The sequence below is a fragment of the Tympanuchus pallidicinctus genome, unplaced genomic scaffold (assembly GCF_026119805.1).
Source record: "Tympanuchus pallidicinctus isolate F22 unplaced genomic scaffold, pur_lepc_1.0 scaffold4, whole genome shotgun sequence".
Lineage (NCBI taxonomy): Eukaryota > Metazoa > Chordata > Aves > Galliformes > Phasianidae > Tympanuchus > Tympanuchus pallidicinctus.
This window is the reverse complement of record NW_026294758.1, coordinates 18,566,160-18,584,537: the sequence shown is the minus strand read 5'-3', so window position 1 is coordinate 18,584,537 and position 18,378 is coordinate 18,566,160. Positions and strand designations below refer to the sequence as shown.

Here is an 18,378-nt window from a genome sequence, read left to right as displayed (position 1 = left end):
TAAAAGCATGAAGGCAGAAGAAATGCTGTGCTTAAAACAATAGTGTGGAAGAAGTATTAGTTACCAGCTACATGGATTGTGATTAGGTACTTAGTAGATTATGTTTTCAGACTCAGTCTGGTGTTTTTTGTGTGTGTGTGTGTGTGTGTGTGTGTGTGTGTGTGTGTGTATTTCCTACTGAAGTCTGAAGATTTTCTGAAAATAAACACATTAACTAGAAAGAAATTAAAAGTTGAGGCAGGTATTAATTGCACTTATTTAATGTCATTTCTTGAACTGAAATTAAACTCAATTCTACAGAAATGAGTCTTGTCATAAATATTTTTCTGTGTTGAAATTATCCTTTGCTTGCAAGCTGCTTCGTATGTTTCCATTAGTAAAGCTTTTGGAAATGTGAATGGGCTCCTTACTAAGGAGTAAAATTTCAATCTCTGGTTCTGCTAGGAGACTTTTCTAGGCTATGTAAGGCATCTTCCAGGTCTTGCTTTTTTAATATCTGTAGTTTTCATAAGTTTTTTTTTTTTTTTTTTTTTTTCCAGAATTTGGACTCTTTTATTCATGCAACTATAGTATAAAACCTTTATATAATAAAGGTTGTATAATTTTATTTTTATAGTATTTTATTTTTATAGTAATTTTAAAGTATCTCTTATTTCCTGAAGCGGTCTGAGGGATAATTAAATAATAGTAAATAGTAAATAACAGTATCTTGATTTGTTTCAAAAAATTTGTTCCCCCTCCAAAAAATGACCAAACCAAAAAAAAACCCATCACAAAACAAAACCAACCAAATGAAACAACTTCACTGAAGGAAATCATTTTCTTTTACTATTTCCTCTTTTCAATTTGTGGCAGTTCTTTCTGCTGAGAGTCAGTATTAATTAATGGCAGTGTCCCCAGGTTCAGTGAGCTTTCTTCCTTTCGAGTGAGTCAGGATGCCTTTGTTGTGAGATTTAAGACTTGCTATGGTGAGATAATTACAAGGCTTTTTTTTTTTTTTTTCCCCCCCACTCAGTTTATATTTCTTTTTTGCCTGCCAGTCTACTTTGAATTTGTTAGGTGTGAAAGAAAGGGCATGAAGCTGTGAGGAGCCTAAAGCACAAGTCCTATGAGATTGGCTGAGGGAACTGGGATTGTTGAGTCTGAAGAAGAGGGTGCTCAGGGGAGATGCTATTGCACTCTACAGTTGTCTAAAAGGTGGAGGTTGGCTTCTTCTGCCAGATAAGTGATCACACTAGAGGGAATGCCCTCAAGTTGTACCAGGGGAGGTTCAGATTGAAAATTAAAAAAAAAAAATCTTATCAAAAAGAGTATTAGAGGCATTGCAATAGGCTGCCCATGGAGGTGACTGAGTCGCCGTCCCTGGAGGTGTTCAAGAAACTTGTAGATATGGTACTTAGAGACATAGTTTTGTGGGCAAGATTAGTGGTAGGTGCAGGGTTGGACTTACATGATCTTGGAGATCTTTTCCAACCGTAATGATTCTACGATTCTTGAACATGCTCAATGTTTCAAGTATTCACTTTGATATATGTGGCAAAATTTGTAAAATGGACGTATGATTTTTAAAAACATATCAATACGAGAATTCTTACATCTGAAAACTGTACTGAAGGGGAAAAAAGAAATCACAATCTTATTTAGAGGCAACTTTGGTAGTTGGAGTGCTCTAACTGACAAGTCAAGTGAATGTTTCACTGTTTCTCTCCTCAGAGTAACACCAAGACTATTTCAGAAGGAGTCTGAAGCTGATCTTGAAAGTACTGCAAATATGTAAAGGGTTCCATGAGTCAACAGTTGATGATTGAAACCTGTGACTTGCAAGCAGTACTAGGAAGCCTAATCACAATCTGAATTTCAGTTTTAATTATCACTGCCTGAATTAAATACTTCTGCCTTTATCTCTTTTTAGGCTTTGGGCTGTATCCTGTACCTGCTATGCTTTAGACAACACCCCTTTGAAGATGGAGCTAAACTTCGCATAGTCAATGGAAAATACGCCATTCCACAGAACGACACCCGCTACTCTGTGTTTCATGATCTCATCCGTAAGTTTATCATGTTATTTAGTTCAGTGTTTTTATTGATGCAACTTTGTGCTTGCATTATATTTCTAGGAATTAAATCTTACTGACTTCTACTTAACTACTCTGTAGTGAAAAGGATAACTATTACAACTTCTCATTTTATTCAAAATTTTGATCTATAATTAAAGACAAAGCAAGCCTTCAAATTAAACTTCTGTACTTTAGAGCTGTCACCTATCATGCTTTGGGCTTGAGGCGTATTGTAGGAATGACAAGTGTTTTGACTCATTTCTTTGAATTTGCTTTAGAAATACCTTTTCCCTTAGCGTTTAAATAGTTTACCAAAACCTTCAGTTGCAGTGCTGGAAATATGATTCCAGCTCCAACAACTTAAATACAGCATTACTTTTGAGGATGTTTATGAATGCACCCCTGAAGTATGTTCTGTGATGTATTCTTAACCCTAAAGGTATTTCTTGAAGGTAACTTCTTAAAACAGTGATACTTTTGTATGAGTTTAGTATTTGCTGTACACTGTTCTGTATATTTGAGGCTGCAGTGAAGAAGTTATCTCTGCTGGAAGAAGGCCTCAGAAGGACATCTGTTACATTGTCTGAACCATGTTTTTTAGGCTCCACTTTGAAGGTGAACCCAGAGGAGAGATTGTCAATCACTGAACTTGTGAATCAGCTGCAGGAGATTGCAGCAGCTAGGAATGTGAATCCTAAATCCCCCATCACGGAGGTAAAGGAATCTTACGAAAGAGTATTATTGAGTAGGTCTCATTACTTATCTGATGTGAGCTTAGAAATAAATGTCAGTGCAGGCCCTCCATTTCTCAGTCTTTCGAAAACTTCACACTGCCTTCTTTTGAAATTGAATAGATCTGTATGACTTAAATCTAGCCTTTAAAAAATACACTTAAAAAAACCCAACAGCACAGAATTTACATGACATTAAAATAAACTAGTTGCAATTCTTACTGCGTATTGATGAAAATGTCTTGTTCCTAAATCATTCTTTAGGAGGCAAGTGCTCTGTTCAACATGCTGTATTCAATCATAATTAATGTGCACAAGAAACTCCAATATGTGAAGGCTCTGTCTTCATTAACTTAAACCCTCTTGCAAGGAGGCTCTCTGGAGTGTCTCTTGTTTGATGCTTTATTTAGACTACAGTGAAACTGAGTATGAGTAGCGTAGTTGAGCTGCCTGGCTTTCTCCGGAGCCTAAGAAATTGGTTGCATGGTTGTTCTCACCAAGTTACACTTTGTTAGTTGATTTTTATGAGTTGGCTAAATGAAGAAGAAAATCTTCAGTGGCTAAATGAAGAAGAAAATCTTCAGTGGTTATTAATCTCCACAGCTCTTGGAACAAAATGGAGGCTATGGAAACAATGCTCAGCCTCGAATATCTGTGACCTCTGTTTCACAGAGCTCCAAGCCTGCAGGACAGCTCAACAATATGTACAATGCAGGTATGTGCAAAAAAAGGCATCTCAGTGCACCAATTGCATATTTTGTATTTGGGGAAAGAATTTAGGTATTTTAAACATTTTGCACAAATACCGACTATTGGTCTTTATTGGTCTATTATTGGTCTTTCTAAGCTTTTGTATTCTTTTTCCTTAGAGTTTGGTTGTATGTTGCTAACACAAATAGTTTGTTGCTGGGAAAATAAAATCTGGTTTTCTTTGTAAAATAATTGAAGCCAAAATGTGTTATTAACCTGTAGATGGGGAGGAATTTGGGATGAACTAAAGTTTTATGACAGTGGCTGATCAAATGAGCTGTAAGAATTATAGCAAAAAAAAAAAAAAAAAAAAAAGAATAAAAAGAATTCACTATAAACTAAACTTTCCAATTCAGCGAGACATATGATATTTGTGTTCACTGAAAAGTGAGAGCTTAAGATTTAACTGCTGAAAATCCTTTGAGAAGTGCTGTAATGAAAACTTTAGTACATGTGGTGGAAGTCGCTGAGCAGTTTACTGACACTACAGTCATTATATTCAGAGACAGCCATTGCTGGTGCTGGCTTGAGCCCGGCTAACTAAGAAACAATTGTGCTGGGTTGTGCCAAAAAACTTCAGTGGTGAGAAGAAGCTGTGGCATCATCTGAAGAAAAACAGTAGTTAAACTAACAGTATGTACTTGACTCAACCAAAACATGCTTCCAAGATGATTTAAAAGCTGGCATGTTCTTTCTAGAAATGTAAGTATTATAGGGTTCATTTTGTTGTAAATACTTGCATTTAGTGTTGTAAAGAAAATGAAAGCTGGATTGGCTTGCTTGCATTTGGTTTTGTAATAAAAAGCAGTCTCAGCAACCACCTTTTCATATATTTCATGTGAATTTGGAGCTTAACATTATGATTAAGGTAAAACACAGCCGTGGAATATTTCATATTGTATTCACTTTTTCTTGTTTTTATTACTTATACTGAATTGACAGTAAGAAGGCATTAAAGCTCAAGAGGAAAGTTGGGTAATATTTATTGCAATAATTTCATCTGCATATAAATTGCTGTGGAAAATATACCTTCCTAGTAGGAACGCTCTTTTCAGCTGAGCCCGGTGACTGAACAAGGGGCAGTGGGCACAAACTGGAACACAGGAAGTTCCATACGAGCGTAGGGGAAGTTGTCTTCACTGTGAAGGTGACAAAACATTGAAACAGGCTGCCCAGGGAGGCTGTGAAGTTGTCGTTCTTCAGAGATATTCGAAACCAGTATAACTTACTTTAGGGAACCTGCTTCAGCAGGGCGTTGGACTTGATGATCTTTAGGGGTCCTTTTAAATCCTTCTGATTATGTGATTCTAATCAAAATCCTGTCTGGCTGTTTGTTTTGTGCAGGATGCAGTGCTGTTTTCCGTTAATGGTGGAATGTTGCTAGCTGGGACTGCATGCTTAAAATGTAACTTATGTCACCTTGCTTTTGAAGCCCTGCTTCAAAATGTCATTTTTCTGGAGATGCTTAAGTTGACTTGCTGATGAAATATTGCATGTTGAGACTGATAGTAAACAAAAGATAGCGTTTTCTTGCAGAAACAATATGAAAGAAATGCTTCACCAGTACAAATCTTGTTCTGCTTTCTCCTAAATACAGTCAATTAAATGATTTGTTAAGTGATTTACTAGTAGCTCTTTACCACACAGGTGTCATTTTTTTTTGTGTAGTTTGTGGTTAAGGAGGTCTTTAATACCGTGAGTCTTACAGTAAAGCTTGGCCTGTAAATGCTTTCACTTTACAGCTTTGTGGGCAATTTTCTTTAGTTTGGATGTGACTTAAAGTACAATTATTTTTATTCAACTACACTAGGCTTGACCGTTGCGGAATGTGACCAGACTTATGGAGGGTTCTTCGATATTCTGAGGGGTGGAACAGAGCGATTTTTCACTAATATTAAGGATACATCTTCTAAAGTTATCCAGTCTGTGGCCAAGTGAGTAAAAAAAAAAAAAAAAAAAATGTTGGTAAGAATTACGTTACAGAAGTAAGGAGTTTATTCTGGAAATAGTGCAACTCAACCCAATCATTTTCTACGTATGAGTTCTAGCAACTGATAATTACTGCAGAGACTTTGAGCGATTCTAATACAAAAACTGAAGAAGCAATAGCAAAGAAAAGAAATTGCTGGGAGGGGAAAACCTGTCTGTAAGTACTGCCTTCCTTGATGTTGTCTGCTCTATTTTGCACATACTGAAAACCTGAGAGATGTGAGTTGGTGGGGACTTGGAACTAGGAGGAGGAGTATGAGAGTGGGACTATCATGGATCAAAATAAACAAATTCAGCTACAACATAGGGTTTGAGTGAATAATGAAAGAATAAGATGGAGTGGTGAAAGTTTAAGATAATGAAAGAGAAGAAAAGCTACGGGGAGATGGCGCATGAGCTCTTCTGTCCAGTTTAGCTTTCAAATGGAATCCTGTGTGTGGTATAGGTGATGAAAGGCAGAGACTTGTGGCAAAATGAGAAGTTTCACACTGCCTTTCTCATTAGCACTGAATTACATGAAAGAATACTGTCTTGATTTGATGTATGTTTTCTTGGGTTCTTAATGTATTTTAATGAGTTTTCCAGACTCACGGCAAATGTTTTCTGTTGGCTCTGTATGATGATCAGAATATGGATTTGTCTTTTTCAGTTTTTTACGGAGTGTTATGCAGTATAAAAAGCTTTTTCTTAATTTTTTGGGTGAGAATGTAAGTCAGAGTAGTAATAGAGCTAGAACCTCCTTTTGGGCAAGTTACTGTATTCCTTTGTTGTAAATTTTTTGACCTTGTAATTGGAAATACTGTGAAATCTTCTATTTGCAACATGCTTTTCTATCATGGAGCGTAGTGTTTAATGTGCTGCTTTGAACTTTCCATGTAGCGCTCAAAAAGGCCAGATCTTCAGTTTCTTAAAGGTCACAATAACTATGCAGCTTTGGTCTGTCCTTAGCAGCTTTCTGCAGATAAAATCAATTGTGACAGCATCAGACTTTCTGCTGTGATGGAACCACACAGGCTCAAGTGAAGAGAAAGGGAAGTAAACTGGGGGAGTGAACTGTTGCATGATGGAAAGCAGTGAATTCTTAGGAACCCAACAGAACTGTAGAAATTTTGTGTACAAAGCATTGTGATGAGCAGCGCTTTAATTTTAAGCAACTTTTCTATCTCTTTGGCATACGCTGAGATACATTCCTCTGTTCTTTACCTCTTTGCTACCTTCTGTGGAAGTGATCTTTCTCAGCCCTTCTATTCAGTGTAATTTCTGTTCCTTTTGTGGTATCTTTTTAAAGAAAATTTTCTGTGTGATAATACCTGGATATATTCTGCAGATTTCTTGCCTTCAACAGCTCTCTTACAACCTGAAAGTACTTAATTTTTTGTCTTAAATTCTGCCAGTTTTGCTTAAATTTCAAGTTTTGCAATAGAGAAATTACTTCTTTTCCTCTTAGTGACAGACAGTAGTTGAGTTCTTGTCTTCCTCTGAAGTTGTAAGCTCTGATTCACGTTTTTATTCCTGCAATAGATGTTACTCTTCCATTCTACTATTTTAACAGTTGCTACTGCTTCTGCAGTACTCCTGCATTCCATTTCTTGTGCAGTTTTCCATGAGTTGTTCTGTACTGTTGTACATATGCTTATATTTGAAGAGGTTTCTCTTCCTGCTCTTGCAACCAGTTTTTCCTTATTGACCACTAGAAGTTTGATTACTTGTTACAATTTCATCTTGCGTTGTTTTCTTCTTTTCCTGTGGCAAGGGATAAGAACAGTCTACAAGTATATGGAATGCCTTGTGCTGTATCTTCACTTTATTTTTGCTTCTCTTACCTAACATGTCTGTGGGGCTTTCTGCTCTGTATGTTTGCATTTGGCTCCATACCATGGGTAGCATGGAAGGTGTAAAATATTAACTGAATATACAAGCTCCCATGAGGTACTGACAGATATAAGACAGTGGGTACTTGCTGTCTTGAAATATGCTGTTCAGTTCACATACTTGTATCCAAAGTCGTTTGATACAGGTGTAGAGATTGCCCAGAATAAATTTTCATCTGTTTTAGTCACTGTTCTCATTTTTTTAATAACCAGTTCCTGTTCTGTGACTGAACTTCATATTTAGCACTTCAGTTAGAATTACTTATTGATTTACTTGATTGTAGATCTGAGCCTCTGTCAGGGTCTTTGCGCTTTTGGAGGTGTGTTGTTACATGTGCACTATGGAAATTGTTAAAGATTATTAACCAGGAAATAGCTCTTCACTTTTCCATCTTATGTGTTAACTGTAAAATAATAGATGTGAATATTAATGACAATAGATTACCTTGAGAGTGTGGTTGCTCAGCAAGGTTTGGCTTTTTAAGACTTAATAGCTGTAAGTGTTATGATAATCAATTAGATAACTAACCATTGGTGTTTCCTGTCTAGAGGAGGATGCTGCACTTCCAAGAGCTATAACAAAAGGGGATAGGCTTGACGGTGTTGTGCCATGATTTAATGGCAGGTTACTTTCTACAAGCTGATGCTTTCACTGTAAATTGTCTGACTGTTGAATTCTAGGCTTTCTCATGAGGAGGTGAATCCCACTCAGACATTTTGGACGAGGATGTTGAACTGGGGAGGGCTGTGTGTACAGTCACTTCAAACTATTGTTTCTGTTGGCAGTGAAGAAAAGTTGTCAAACTTGTTTAAAATATGCAATAGCAAAAACAAAACTTGGTCTTGTGGACGGCCATCTGTTTTTGGCACAACTTCCAGGTCTGCTGTTAACCATATACATTTGGTCAGCAGTTTGGGAACTGAAAGAAAATGAGATTGCACCAAGTGCAGATTCATATAATGTGCTAGTGAGGACAAGTGACATCAGTACTTGTTTTCCAGATAACGTTTAATGGATACACAGAGAACCTTTTCCACTTGTAATTTATCAGTGTTTGTTAGTGGCTTCTTAGCACAACAAGTTTCATTTTCTGAGAGTGCATGCTTTTTGAACCTTGACTTTTTGAGCCTTGAACAGTAGTTAATGTTATACAGGACCAGAGATAGTCTGAGGTTCTTCAGCATTCACGTATATCACTGTCCTTGTGAGAGTCCCACCACAAGGCTTTGTGCATCCATGAACTACTTGTGCTTTAACTGAGCTGAACTGCTTATTCTTTCTTTGTGTCTGCTGTAGGGTGTTTGTTTTCTGCCATGGCTGTTCTCTACCTTCACAAATTTGTGGCTACAGCTGATCGTAGTTGAAAAGGTATTCTTAAATTCCTTATGCTAATGGCATCAACTACCTTTCTAAAACTCAATGAATATGAGAAGCAGGCTTTCTGGACAAACTAAAATGTTTCTTCCTTGCCATGCATTTTCATCACTGCTCCGAGCCCACAGATGGGCTGTCTCCTTCCTGCTCATGGCTGCTTTTCTGAGTTTTAGAGTTATATCCTTTATCTTCGGGCAGACTCTTCTTCATTGAATCCACACCACAGTTTGAAGAGTTGATGTTCATTACTTCCAATAAAAAGATAATTTTCTCCCAGAGCTGCCTTTATTCAAATTTTGGGTCTCCTGTTTGTTGCAACAAGTGATAAAAGCCTGAGCACTAAAGTGTGTTGTGGTCTACTAGGAATACGAATGAATCAGGACCATCTTGATTGTGCTCATGCCACCTCATTTGAAGCTATTTTGGAATAAACATACATTGTACGTTAGGTTCAAATCAGGCAGAAGCAATTTCTTTGTTGCTCGTCTGTCACTCTTTAGCTGTTGAGGTTCAGCCCTTTTGTTGTCACAGACTAACCTAATGTATACTACTGCAGGGCAGCATCTGCACTAAAAGGAGATTTGTTCTTCCACGCGTACCCATATATGCCTGCTAACTCAGGATCAGCTGTGCAACTTTGGTGTAATTTCTCCATCTCTCCTGTCCCTCAGTTGCGATGTGATGCTGCTTTTCCCTTCAGCTTCTTTGCTTACTGAGGCTTGCTTCCACGGAAGATACAGATGCCTTGTCAAAAAAAAAAACAAAACAAAAAAAACAAAACAAAACAAAACAAAACAAAAAAAAAAAAAAAAAAAAAAAAAAAAAAAAACCAAGACAACTTCAGAAGATAACCTGCAAATATTACGTAAAAGTTTTATAGATTTTATAAGCATTGAGCATCTGCTGGCATCAAACCTTTCTGCAAAACTTTTGACCAGTCTTCCTGCTTTACCAAAACAGTATCTTCTAATTAAGAAACTGACCTAAGATTTTAGTGCCTTTCATTGTTAGCTTTCTGTGCTTCTAGGGTAATTTTGTTTCTTGGTGCTGCATTAATGCTTCATTTCATGGGAATATTACTTTGCTTCATGTTACCACTGCATAGTTAAATGATTAATTTAGTTTTACAAAGAAAAACCAAATGGGAGTGGATTGATATGAATTTCACTGTTGCATTTCTTCATGGCTTTAAAAAACAACAAACAAACAAAAAAACAAAAAAAGCCCAAAAACTTCAAGAGCAGTATTACTCAGTTAATTAATAGATTTTTGTCTTAATTTTGTGTACACCTCTAGAGGAAGACTGCTTAGCATTAGAGCATTGTTTGACTGAAGGCCATACTTTGCTTGCTCATACTGTAGCTAAATTGACTAGTATGTCTTCTTTCTTTCCCATCTTCAGCTGTCAGCATCACAAGGTAACTGTTGTAGAACTATCTGCTGTTGTAGAACTTTGTGCTGTATGCTGTCTAGCTTTTATGAATTTGTTAATTTTATTTTTAACCTTTCAGCAAACTGTGACATCATTAGTGCAGCTCTTCTCTGACGAGGCCAATAATGCCAACCCTTTACACTGAGAAGTTTTAAACATTTAATTAGGACTTCTGATTTTGTTCAGATGCTTATGCTGCAAAGTGGGAGTTTATGTCTTATTTGCTACATTTCCATCTACATATTTCACTGTGAGGTTGTAAGAATCTTGTTATTATCAGGAAAGGGACTAGATATTGATATGATGACATGCTTTCCTGTCTACCTTAATTGAAGCCTTAAAGAAGCACATTTGTTATGGATTTTTGCAGAATTTTTCCATGTTGGTCACAAGGTAGAAACCCTACATGCAATATCTTGACTTCTTGCATGTTGTTGTATTCATCATCTGCCAGCAGTGCTGCAGTACATGTATAGCTGTTAGCAGCATGCAAAGATGGACCTCAGACCTGATATTTTGTTGAAGAGTTGACTTGAAATGCCTATCACTGTATATGAAGAGTATACTCCACAACTGTGTACATGTTTTTTGCCTTAATTTAAAGAAATTTTTATTGTCAGTCTGACATGAAGCACTATACTAAGAAGAGCACCTAGTGTTCCAGTCTTAATACTGGAATAGCTCTGACTCAGGAAAAAATTCAAGGAAAACACGGAATAGGAATTCAAAAGACAGTCATACATTTTAAGAGTCTTGAGTTGATTTTCCAGTCTATGTACCAGCTACACTCTAATTCACACAGCAGAATCATTCTGAAACTTTTCTGATTGTAACAGGCATGCAGACTTTTTCCTGTAAAGCAGCAAACTTACCTTGTCCATGCTGTTATTAACAATCCAAACTACTTTTTTTCAGCAAGTTCTAATCTGCATGGAACTTTTCTGCTAGTGTGTGGTGTGATCCACTCTCCTAATAATTTTGCATTTTAATTTAGACAAATGTAAAAATAGAAAATGTGTAGGATGGTGTTGCTAGTAAAGGGTCAATTTCTGAAAATATTGCTGTAGGAACAAATGTGAAGACTTCAGGTTTTTTGCTGGTTGTAGCAGTATGCATTCATTTTGTGTTGCTGTTTAACTTATGGTATTGAATATGTAATACTTCTTTGTTTTCAGGCTGTTGTATTAGATGTTTCTTCATCTTGATAACTGAAAAAGTTCAAATCATTAGAATGATCTGCTTTTTTTTTTTTTTTTTACTTGAAGTTAGTGGGTGTAAGTGACAAATAATTTAACACCTCACAATCAGAAATGACTGTGCTGATTTTTGTTAGCAATTATAATTGGTACTGAATGTAAATTTTTGCCTTGATCAGTTTGTGTGCAGCAGTATGTTACCGCCTTAGCTACCTGATGGAGTTAATGGCCTTCCAAAAATGAAGATGTTTTTGAAATAGCATTGTATTAGGTCATTTTGTGTACCTCTTCTTGCAGTGTTTTTCAGGGTTGAGTTTTTAGTGTTTTGGCTGGTGAGATTCTCAGCTTTCCTTATGGTGACTTCAGTTTCTCTTGAGTCTGTGAGTTGTTATTGTTGTTATCCAGTCCATACAAGTACTCGTCATTGCCTTCAAAGCTGTCGTTCTTGCTTCATCCCAAGTTCTCCTCCCAGTCCTTGTAAATTCAGTAATCTTTTAATTGACTCCTTTAAGTTAACTTGTATGCCATAAGGAGTCAAGGAGAGCCTGTTCCTCTTGGTGTTTCAGAAAGGAATGCTGTATTCTAGGTGTCTTGAAACTTTGTGATGATTTTAAAAAGTGACTTTGACTCTGAGAAGTGTAGACCTATGGGATCCATCTCATTTGACATATGCTGGGACTTCTCAGTCTCCCAGATTTTCACCTTGCTGCACAGCAAGTACCCTGCAAACAAAATAATGACAATCATGAAATAGTAAATTGTTAGTGTAAGCTGGGGGGTAAGGCAGAGATGGAAGGAATTAATATAAATACAAAAATCACTGGGAAACTATTTTACAAAAAAAACTGCATGGGTAATTAGGAAACCAGTGAGTAATGAATGATTAATGCTTTGCTCACTTCAGGCATTTTGGAATTTTTAAATCTTTTTGAAGCACTAGAATGTCCTCCAGTCGAAGTGTTAATGAATCCTCATTGAGCTTTAAAATTGATACTGTGTAAGAGATGAGGGTGCTTCAGGTCCTTTTAGAAGCTGCTTATGCATTTACAATGAACATTTATCAGTAACAGTAACAGTTGTAGAATGACTTAAACATTGAGAGTACCTGTATAAAATTCCCAAAGCTGGTTTTGTTGCAACTAGTGCAGGTATACCATCTATTCTGGAAATAACCTATGATAAGACTTTAGATTCATGGCTTGAATGGTTCTATTTCTCAGTATCAACTCCAATGTATTCTTTTCCAGTTATGCGAAAGGAGACTTGGATATATCATACATCACTTCAAGAATTGCAGGTATGATTGCTAAGTCTCACAAACAACTTCTGATCATGCATTATACATGGAAAAAAAAAGTATATACCTCACCTGCTGATCTTCTTTTTTCAGTGATGTCCTTTCCAGCAGAAGGTGTAGAATCTGCCATCAAAAATAACATAGAAGATGTACGGTTATGTCTGGACTCCAAACATCCTGGGCACTATGCTGTGTATAATCTTTCTCCAAGGACATACAGACCTTCACGATTCCATAATAGAGTGTGTATTGTTTTTGTGTATTTCTGTAAAAGCTGTTTCAGTGCAATGTGTTGATTTATACCTTCAGCTTCTTGTCATGTGGTACTTTAAAGCATGCTGCTTAATCAGAAAGATGACAACAGAGTGGTTATAAACATAAGCTCAAAGAGTAACCTCTTCTCTGCTTGCCCTTACTTCCATTTCAAACTTAAAGATTAAAGGCTAATCTTTACTCTTTTTGATTAGAGACTGTTTGTTAGGCTGGTGGTATCTTTTGAAGAAGTGTACCAGTGCCCTTAGGTTTCAGGTTTATATGGGGAATATTGAACATAATTAAAAATCTGAATAACACTTCAGTTCCTCTCTGTTCAAAGGTTTTTACTTTCAGATGTAGCACTTCCTTGAAGTCTCACTTAAATAACCTGCTGATGAGTCTTCTTCCTTGTCTTGCTGCACACTGTTTGACTTTTGTGTGGCCTAGCCCTGGAATACTGCTTTTTCTTGGGAGGTATAGGTGTTTGGTTGTTGCTCCTGACTGAAATATTGTTCAGCAATGAAGACCATATCCCCTGTATACTGAGACCAGTAGTGGAGCCAGCTTGAAAGATACTTGAAGTACTGGACTTCTTTCTCTGTTCTGAAATACACTTTAACTGTCCTATAACTAGCTCAACTGTGCAGATTATTAATGTGTTTTAAGTTTTCTAGCAGTGACCATGTTAGACCCTATCTAAACTGTCCATAGTGGTAACGATCCTCCTCTGATACTGATTGTCCAGCTGATGGTGTAAAAGCACTGTTTGTTATGTGAAACTCCTTCTAGACCTTATTCTGCAGAGCCATTCTTAGCATTGCTTCAGTTATCTGAGTTCACTTAAACTTCATCAAGCTAGGAAATAGATAATGTATTCTATCCAGTGCGTGTCTCTTGCTTTTTTGCATCATCACAAATCTGTACACAAGACAAAGTATGCTCAACCTGAAGAACAGTTACTGCCTCTTTGGTTGGAGGATCCTATTCATGGTCAATGTTTTTCTGAGTTCTGTTGAGCCTGAGGTTTAGCCAAAGGCTGTTCAACTTAAAAGGTAACAGTTCTTTCTTCCTACAGCTCCGTAGGGAGCTTCCCATTTATTTGTGTTTAGTCAGGTATCTCAAAGCAAAAGCCTCAGAAATCCTTTTTTGAACTGAAGTTCACTGAGGCTGACATGTTTCAGTGAACAGTTTTATCTCCTATTTTGACAAAGCTATCAACCTTCGTTTGAAATGATACGTTCTGTGTTTAGGAAGTTGTCTATTCTGGAGATAGCTTTTTTGGTTATGCTTGGTTATGCAAGTCTGATGCACTTATATGTTGATATTCCTGATGTAATAATAGTGCAAATGATAACACAAACACAGCTAAGCACAAGTCTTATGAGGAGCGGTTGAGGGATCTGGGATTGTTCAGTCTGGAGAAGAGGAGGCTCAGGGGAGACCTCATTGCACTCTACAACTTCCTGTGATGAGGAGGGATTTGGCCTATTGTCCCAGACAACGAGCAGGACATGGGGCAATGGCCGCAAGTTGTATTAAAGGAGGTTTAGATTAGACATAAGGAAGAACTGTTTCTCTCAGAGAGTGGTCAGGTACTGCAATGGCTGCCCAAGGAGGTGGTGGAGTTGTCATCCCTGGCAGTGTTCAAAAGGTGTCTGGATGAGGAGCTGCAAGATATGGCTTAGTGCTAGCGGTGGCAATGGTGATGAGAGATGGTTGGACTGGATGATCTTATAGATCGTTTCCAACCTTGTGATTCTGTGATTCTAAGTCTACCAGTAATCTGAACATTTTGTGTTTTGCATTTATCTTAGTGACATCAATTTTATTGTGTGCTCTTTGCTTTGTTGTATCTGGAAAGAAATAGTATCTCATATCTTTTCAGAAAAGTCCTTATGGTAGGGAAATTTTTGATGTCCATCTTTGAAATCCAGACAATCAATGAACGATGCTTTCTAACTTATTAACTCTGTTGTTCAGTACTGGGCTAGAACAGCTATGCAGTAAGCTAAAGAAGTCTAGGTTTTTTTGTCTAGTGCTTCAGAAGATGGTTCTGCATAGCCATCAACATGATCAGAGTGAAGCAGCTTTTAAAATACTTAAGAAATTGTGTTTTCTTGGTTTGCCTTGTATATAATCTATCAATAAGTTCTAAAAGATTAAAATGGTTAAAAGTGATTACAAGTCAGTAATCTGAATTGTTGGCACTTCCAGTGCAACAGACTAGAGGTCTACTATTTTAGATCCTAGAGAGTGCTTCCTATTTTTGTAAGACTACATTTTATCTTGCTTAATTTTCTAGCTGAAGATGGCATTAAACTGTAAAATATCCTCATCTGTGAACGTGTGCAACTACAATGTTGTTTCCCACCTCTTTTGTTTCTCTTTAGGTTTCTGAATGTGGCTGGCCAGCAAGACGAGCACCAAATCTTCAGAATCTTTACAGTATATGCAAGAATATGCATTTATGGCTGAAACAGGACCAGAAAAATGTTTGCATTGTGCACTGCCTAGTAAGTAGCTAGATATTACCCAGGCATTTTGTTCTTGCCAACTTTAGATTGTGATTAAGAATGCTAGTATTACTTGGGGAGTTCCTGTGATTTTCTTCGCTGTAGGGCCTGGAGGTAATTCCATCCTGCAAGGTATTTAGAAAAATAATTTCCATGTATTTTTCTGTTTAGACAGTAAGATAATGTAGCTCTAGCTTGCATGTAATGTAGAAAATGTATGGACAGTGCAAGGCAAAATAACTTTTGGGAGAAAAGAATATTTAGTTATTTTAGTGTTTGTTCTACTTTTCATTCTACTGTTCTGGTGAAGCACTTTGGAGAAGAATAGGTAAAGAACTGCAGAAGTACTGCAGGTACTTGATTTTGCTGACGTCAGGTTGCCTTGTAACTTCTGATGTTCTTCAATGCATCACTAGCTTTGATGTAGCCTCAAAAATGCAAGTTAACTATGCATAAAAAGCTACCTCATGTTAAACAAGAGAGAAGAGCAGTTTTAAAAAATAGTTTGTTTGCAAAGCTTGAGCACGTGAGGTTACTGTCATGTTTCCTTATGAAAATTGAATGTAAAATACATATGCCAGGGTCTTGAGTAGCTCCTATATATCTTCAGTAGCATTTTGTTCTGCCTAATAATCTGGGGTCATTCAGTGTTAGTCATTCTTGAAAACTCATAGTTTTAGGGGTATGTTAGAATAAGATCATTTTGAAGGAACTTAATGGCAAGCAGATCTGAAACTCAAATGCTGCAGCTTCTTAAATGTAGAGTCCTGTAGTTGCTGGGATTGGAAGACACTTAAAGATCATCCAGTTCTGACTCCTGCCCGTTTCCAGCAGGGTTGTTACCCACTAGAACAGGCTGCCCTGTTCTGCTGGGCAGAACAGAGCTGCATCTGATCCAGCCTTGAGTGCCTCCAGAGACTGGAAAGGTGCTGAAGTGTTCTTATGAATAGCTGTTTTTGACCCATGTTTGAATAAACCCTGTTAAGATAATTGCTGGAAAAAGCTAACGTATATTTACTTTTAAAATGCTTTGGTCGAAAATCTGATCCCTTTTGTCAAGAATTTGGGACAAATATTATCTTTTAGAACTTTAGTGTTTTCTGATAATAGTTTTTTTTATTGCTACCTTAATGACTGCTTAGGCCAAGGGTAGTTTCTCTGTAACCAAGCCCTACGTCCTTTAAAAACATGAAAGGAAAACCTGATATTCTCAATGTCTCATCTCTGCATGAAGAGTTCCTTTTGTTTTTGTTATGCAAATTATCAAGTTTCTTTCTGAAGATCTGTCATCAGATTTGTTTGCCAATGAATAAAATATTATGCATTTTGAATGCTGTCATTCTGTTTATGACGTAATCTTTAAAATCGTACTCATTTGCTCTGGCTTCATTACATGGTTGCAAAGAGTTAGCTGTTATTTGTTTGTCAGCCTGTTTGTGCTATGTTTTTCTCCTCTCAGTGTGATACTTTTTTTTTTTGTAATTATTTTGTAATGCTGGTGTACATAACTCACTGTTTGCTATGCTGATTGGTGTTTTTCTTCCCCTTTACTCATTCATGTTTTGTCCTAAGCATGGGCTTCTCAGTGTAGGGACTGTGATTCTATTGATCCGTGAAACTTCACGGAAAGGCCTTGTCTAGCCCATAGAATCATAAGCCAACATTGGTTAGAAGTGACTCCTGGAGATCGTAGGGCTGCGTCTTTTGCTCTGAGCTGAGCTGACTTCCATGTTAGCACAAGATGCCCTTAATTGGGGCGTGCAAGTTACACCAGCACTGATAGTTAGGATGACTAGTAATCGCCTGGATTTGAGGGAAAAGGCCGTTTTAACAACTTGAGAAGAAAAGTTTTCCTCTTCATTTCTACATACATATGCTAAATGACTACAAAAAATCTGTTCCATGCTTGCTGGCCAAAACAAAGTGTGCACTCATTTCTATCGACCACTGACTAAGCTTCCAAATATTCAGTATTTTGTTTTTGGGGAGGAATGTAGTATATCCCAGCAGTTCCTGCAGGTAGATTGATATTTTGCTTCCCTTCTGTGAGTACCCTGGCAAGTATTGATCTTAGGCAGTTCTAGACAAAATGTTAAAGGATATAGTATGGTTCTGTTCTTTGGACTTCTCTAGTACTGGATGTCAATAATGACAAACAAAACTTTAAGGCAGCAGCCAGGAAGCAGGCTATGAAGTGGATGATAGTGATAGTAAGATGCTAAACGTCAAACTGAAAACTTTAAGCTAAAAAAAACCTGAAAACTTTAAACATAACCACAATTTATTCATGTCTGAGTAAGTAGGTAATCTGTTGTATCATGTGTATCATGTGGAAATAGAATGAAAACACTTCAGATGGAGTTTTCAAATCCAGTGATCACACTAGAACTTGAGCTTCTTTACACATTACAGATAGATATTATATTCTTCAGCATCTTCTGTAATGCTTTTTCCACTATTTTTAATAATAAAATTACAATTTTTGTTTTTTTTTTTATAGGATGGAAGAGCAGCATCTGCTGTTGTAGTTTGTTCTTTTCTGTGTTTCTGTCGTCTCTTCACTACTGCTGAGGCTGCAGTTTATATGTTCAGTATGAAACGCTGTCCTCCTGGCATATGGCCTTCTCATAAAAGGTATGGTATCAGTCTGCTTGTAGTGCACTACTGAAGCAAGTATCTATGCAACTGTTAATAAGTTACTGTTCTTACAGGGTGGTTTTTAGTATAAATTATTTCATTAGTGTCTGTGAGCAGCAAAATACTTGGAAGAACCAGTGTACCATAAATCAAGTGGCTCTGAACTTGGTTAGACCTTAATCGCCAATGGTGTTCTTAGCACAGCTGAATTGAATATGATCCTGTAATGAGGCAGTGTTAAGAACAAAAATAAGAGTATACTGTCTTAAGTATAA

At 37.0% G+C, this 18,378-nt stretch overlaps 1 protein-coding gene across 2 annotated transcripts in view; it reads left to right on the top strand.

The window, feature by feature from the left end:
• Positions 1 to 18,378, top strand: part of GAK (cyclin G associated kinase) — a 67,363-nt gene that overhangs the window by 18,729 nt on the left and 30,256 nt on the right. For both annotated transcript variants that reach the window (XM_052700352.1, XM_052700351.1), the window contains exons 8-15: positions 1,913 to 2,048; positions 2,659 to 2,771; positions 3,392 to 3,503; positions 5,349 to 5,472; positions 12,649 to 12,698; positions 12,792 to 12,940; positions 15,344 to 15,466; positions 17,967 to 18,100. In XM_052700352.1, the coding sequence (XP_052556312.1) occupies positions 1,913 to 2,048; positions 2,659 to 2,771; positions 3,392 to 3,503; positions 5,349 to 5,472; positions 12,649 to 12,698; positions 12,792 to 12,940; positions 15,344 to 15,466; positions 17,967 to 18,100 (941 nt within the window). The remainder of the gene's footprint in view (positions 1 to 1,912; positions 2,049 to 2,658; positions 2,772 to 3,391; positions 3,504 to 5,348; positions 5,473 to 12,648; positions 12,699 to 12,791; positions 12,941 to 15,343; positions 15,467 to 17,966; positions 18,101 to 18,378) is intronic.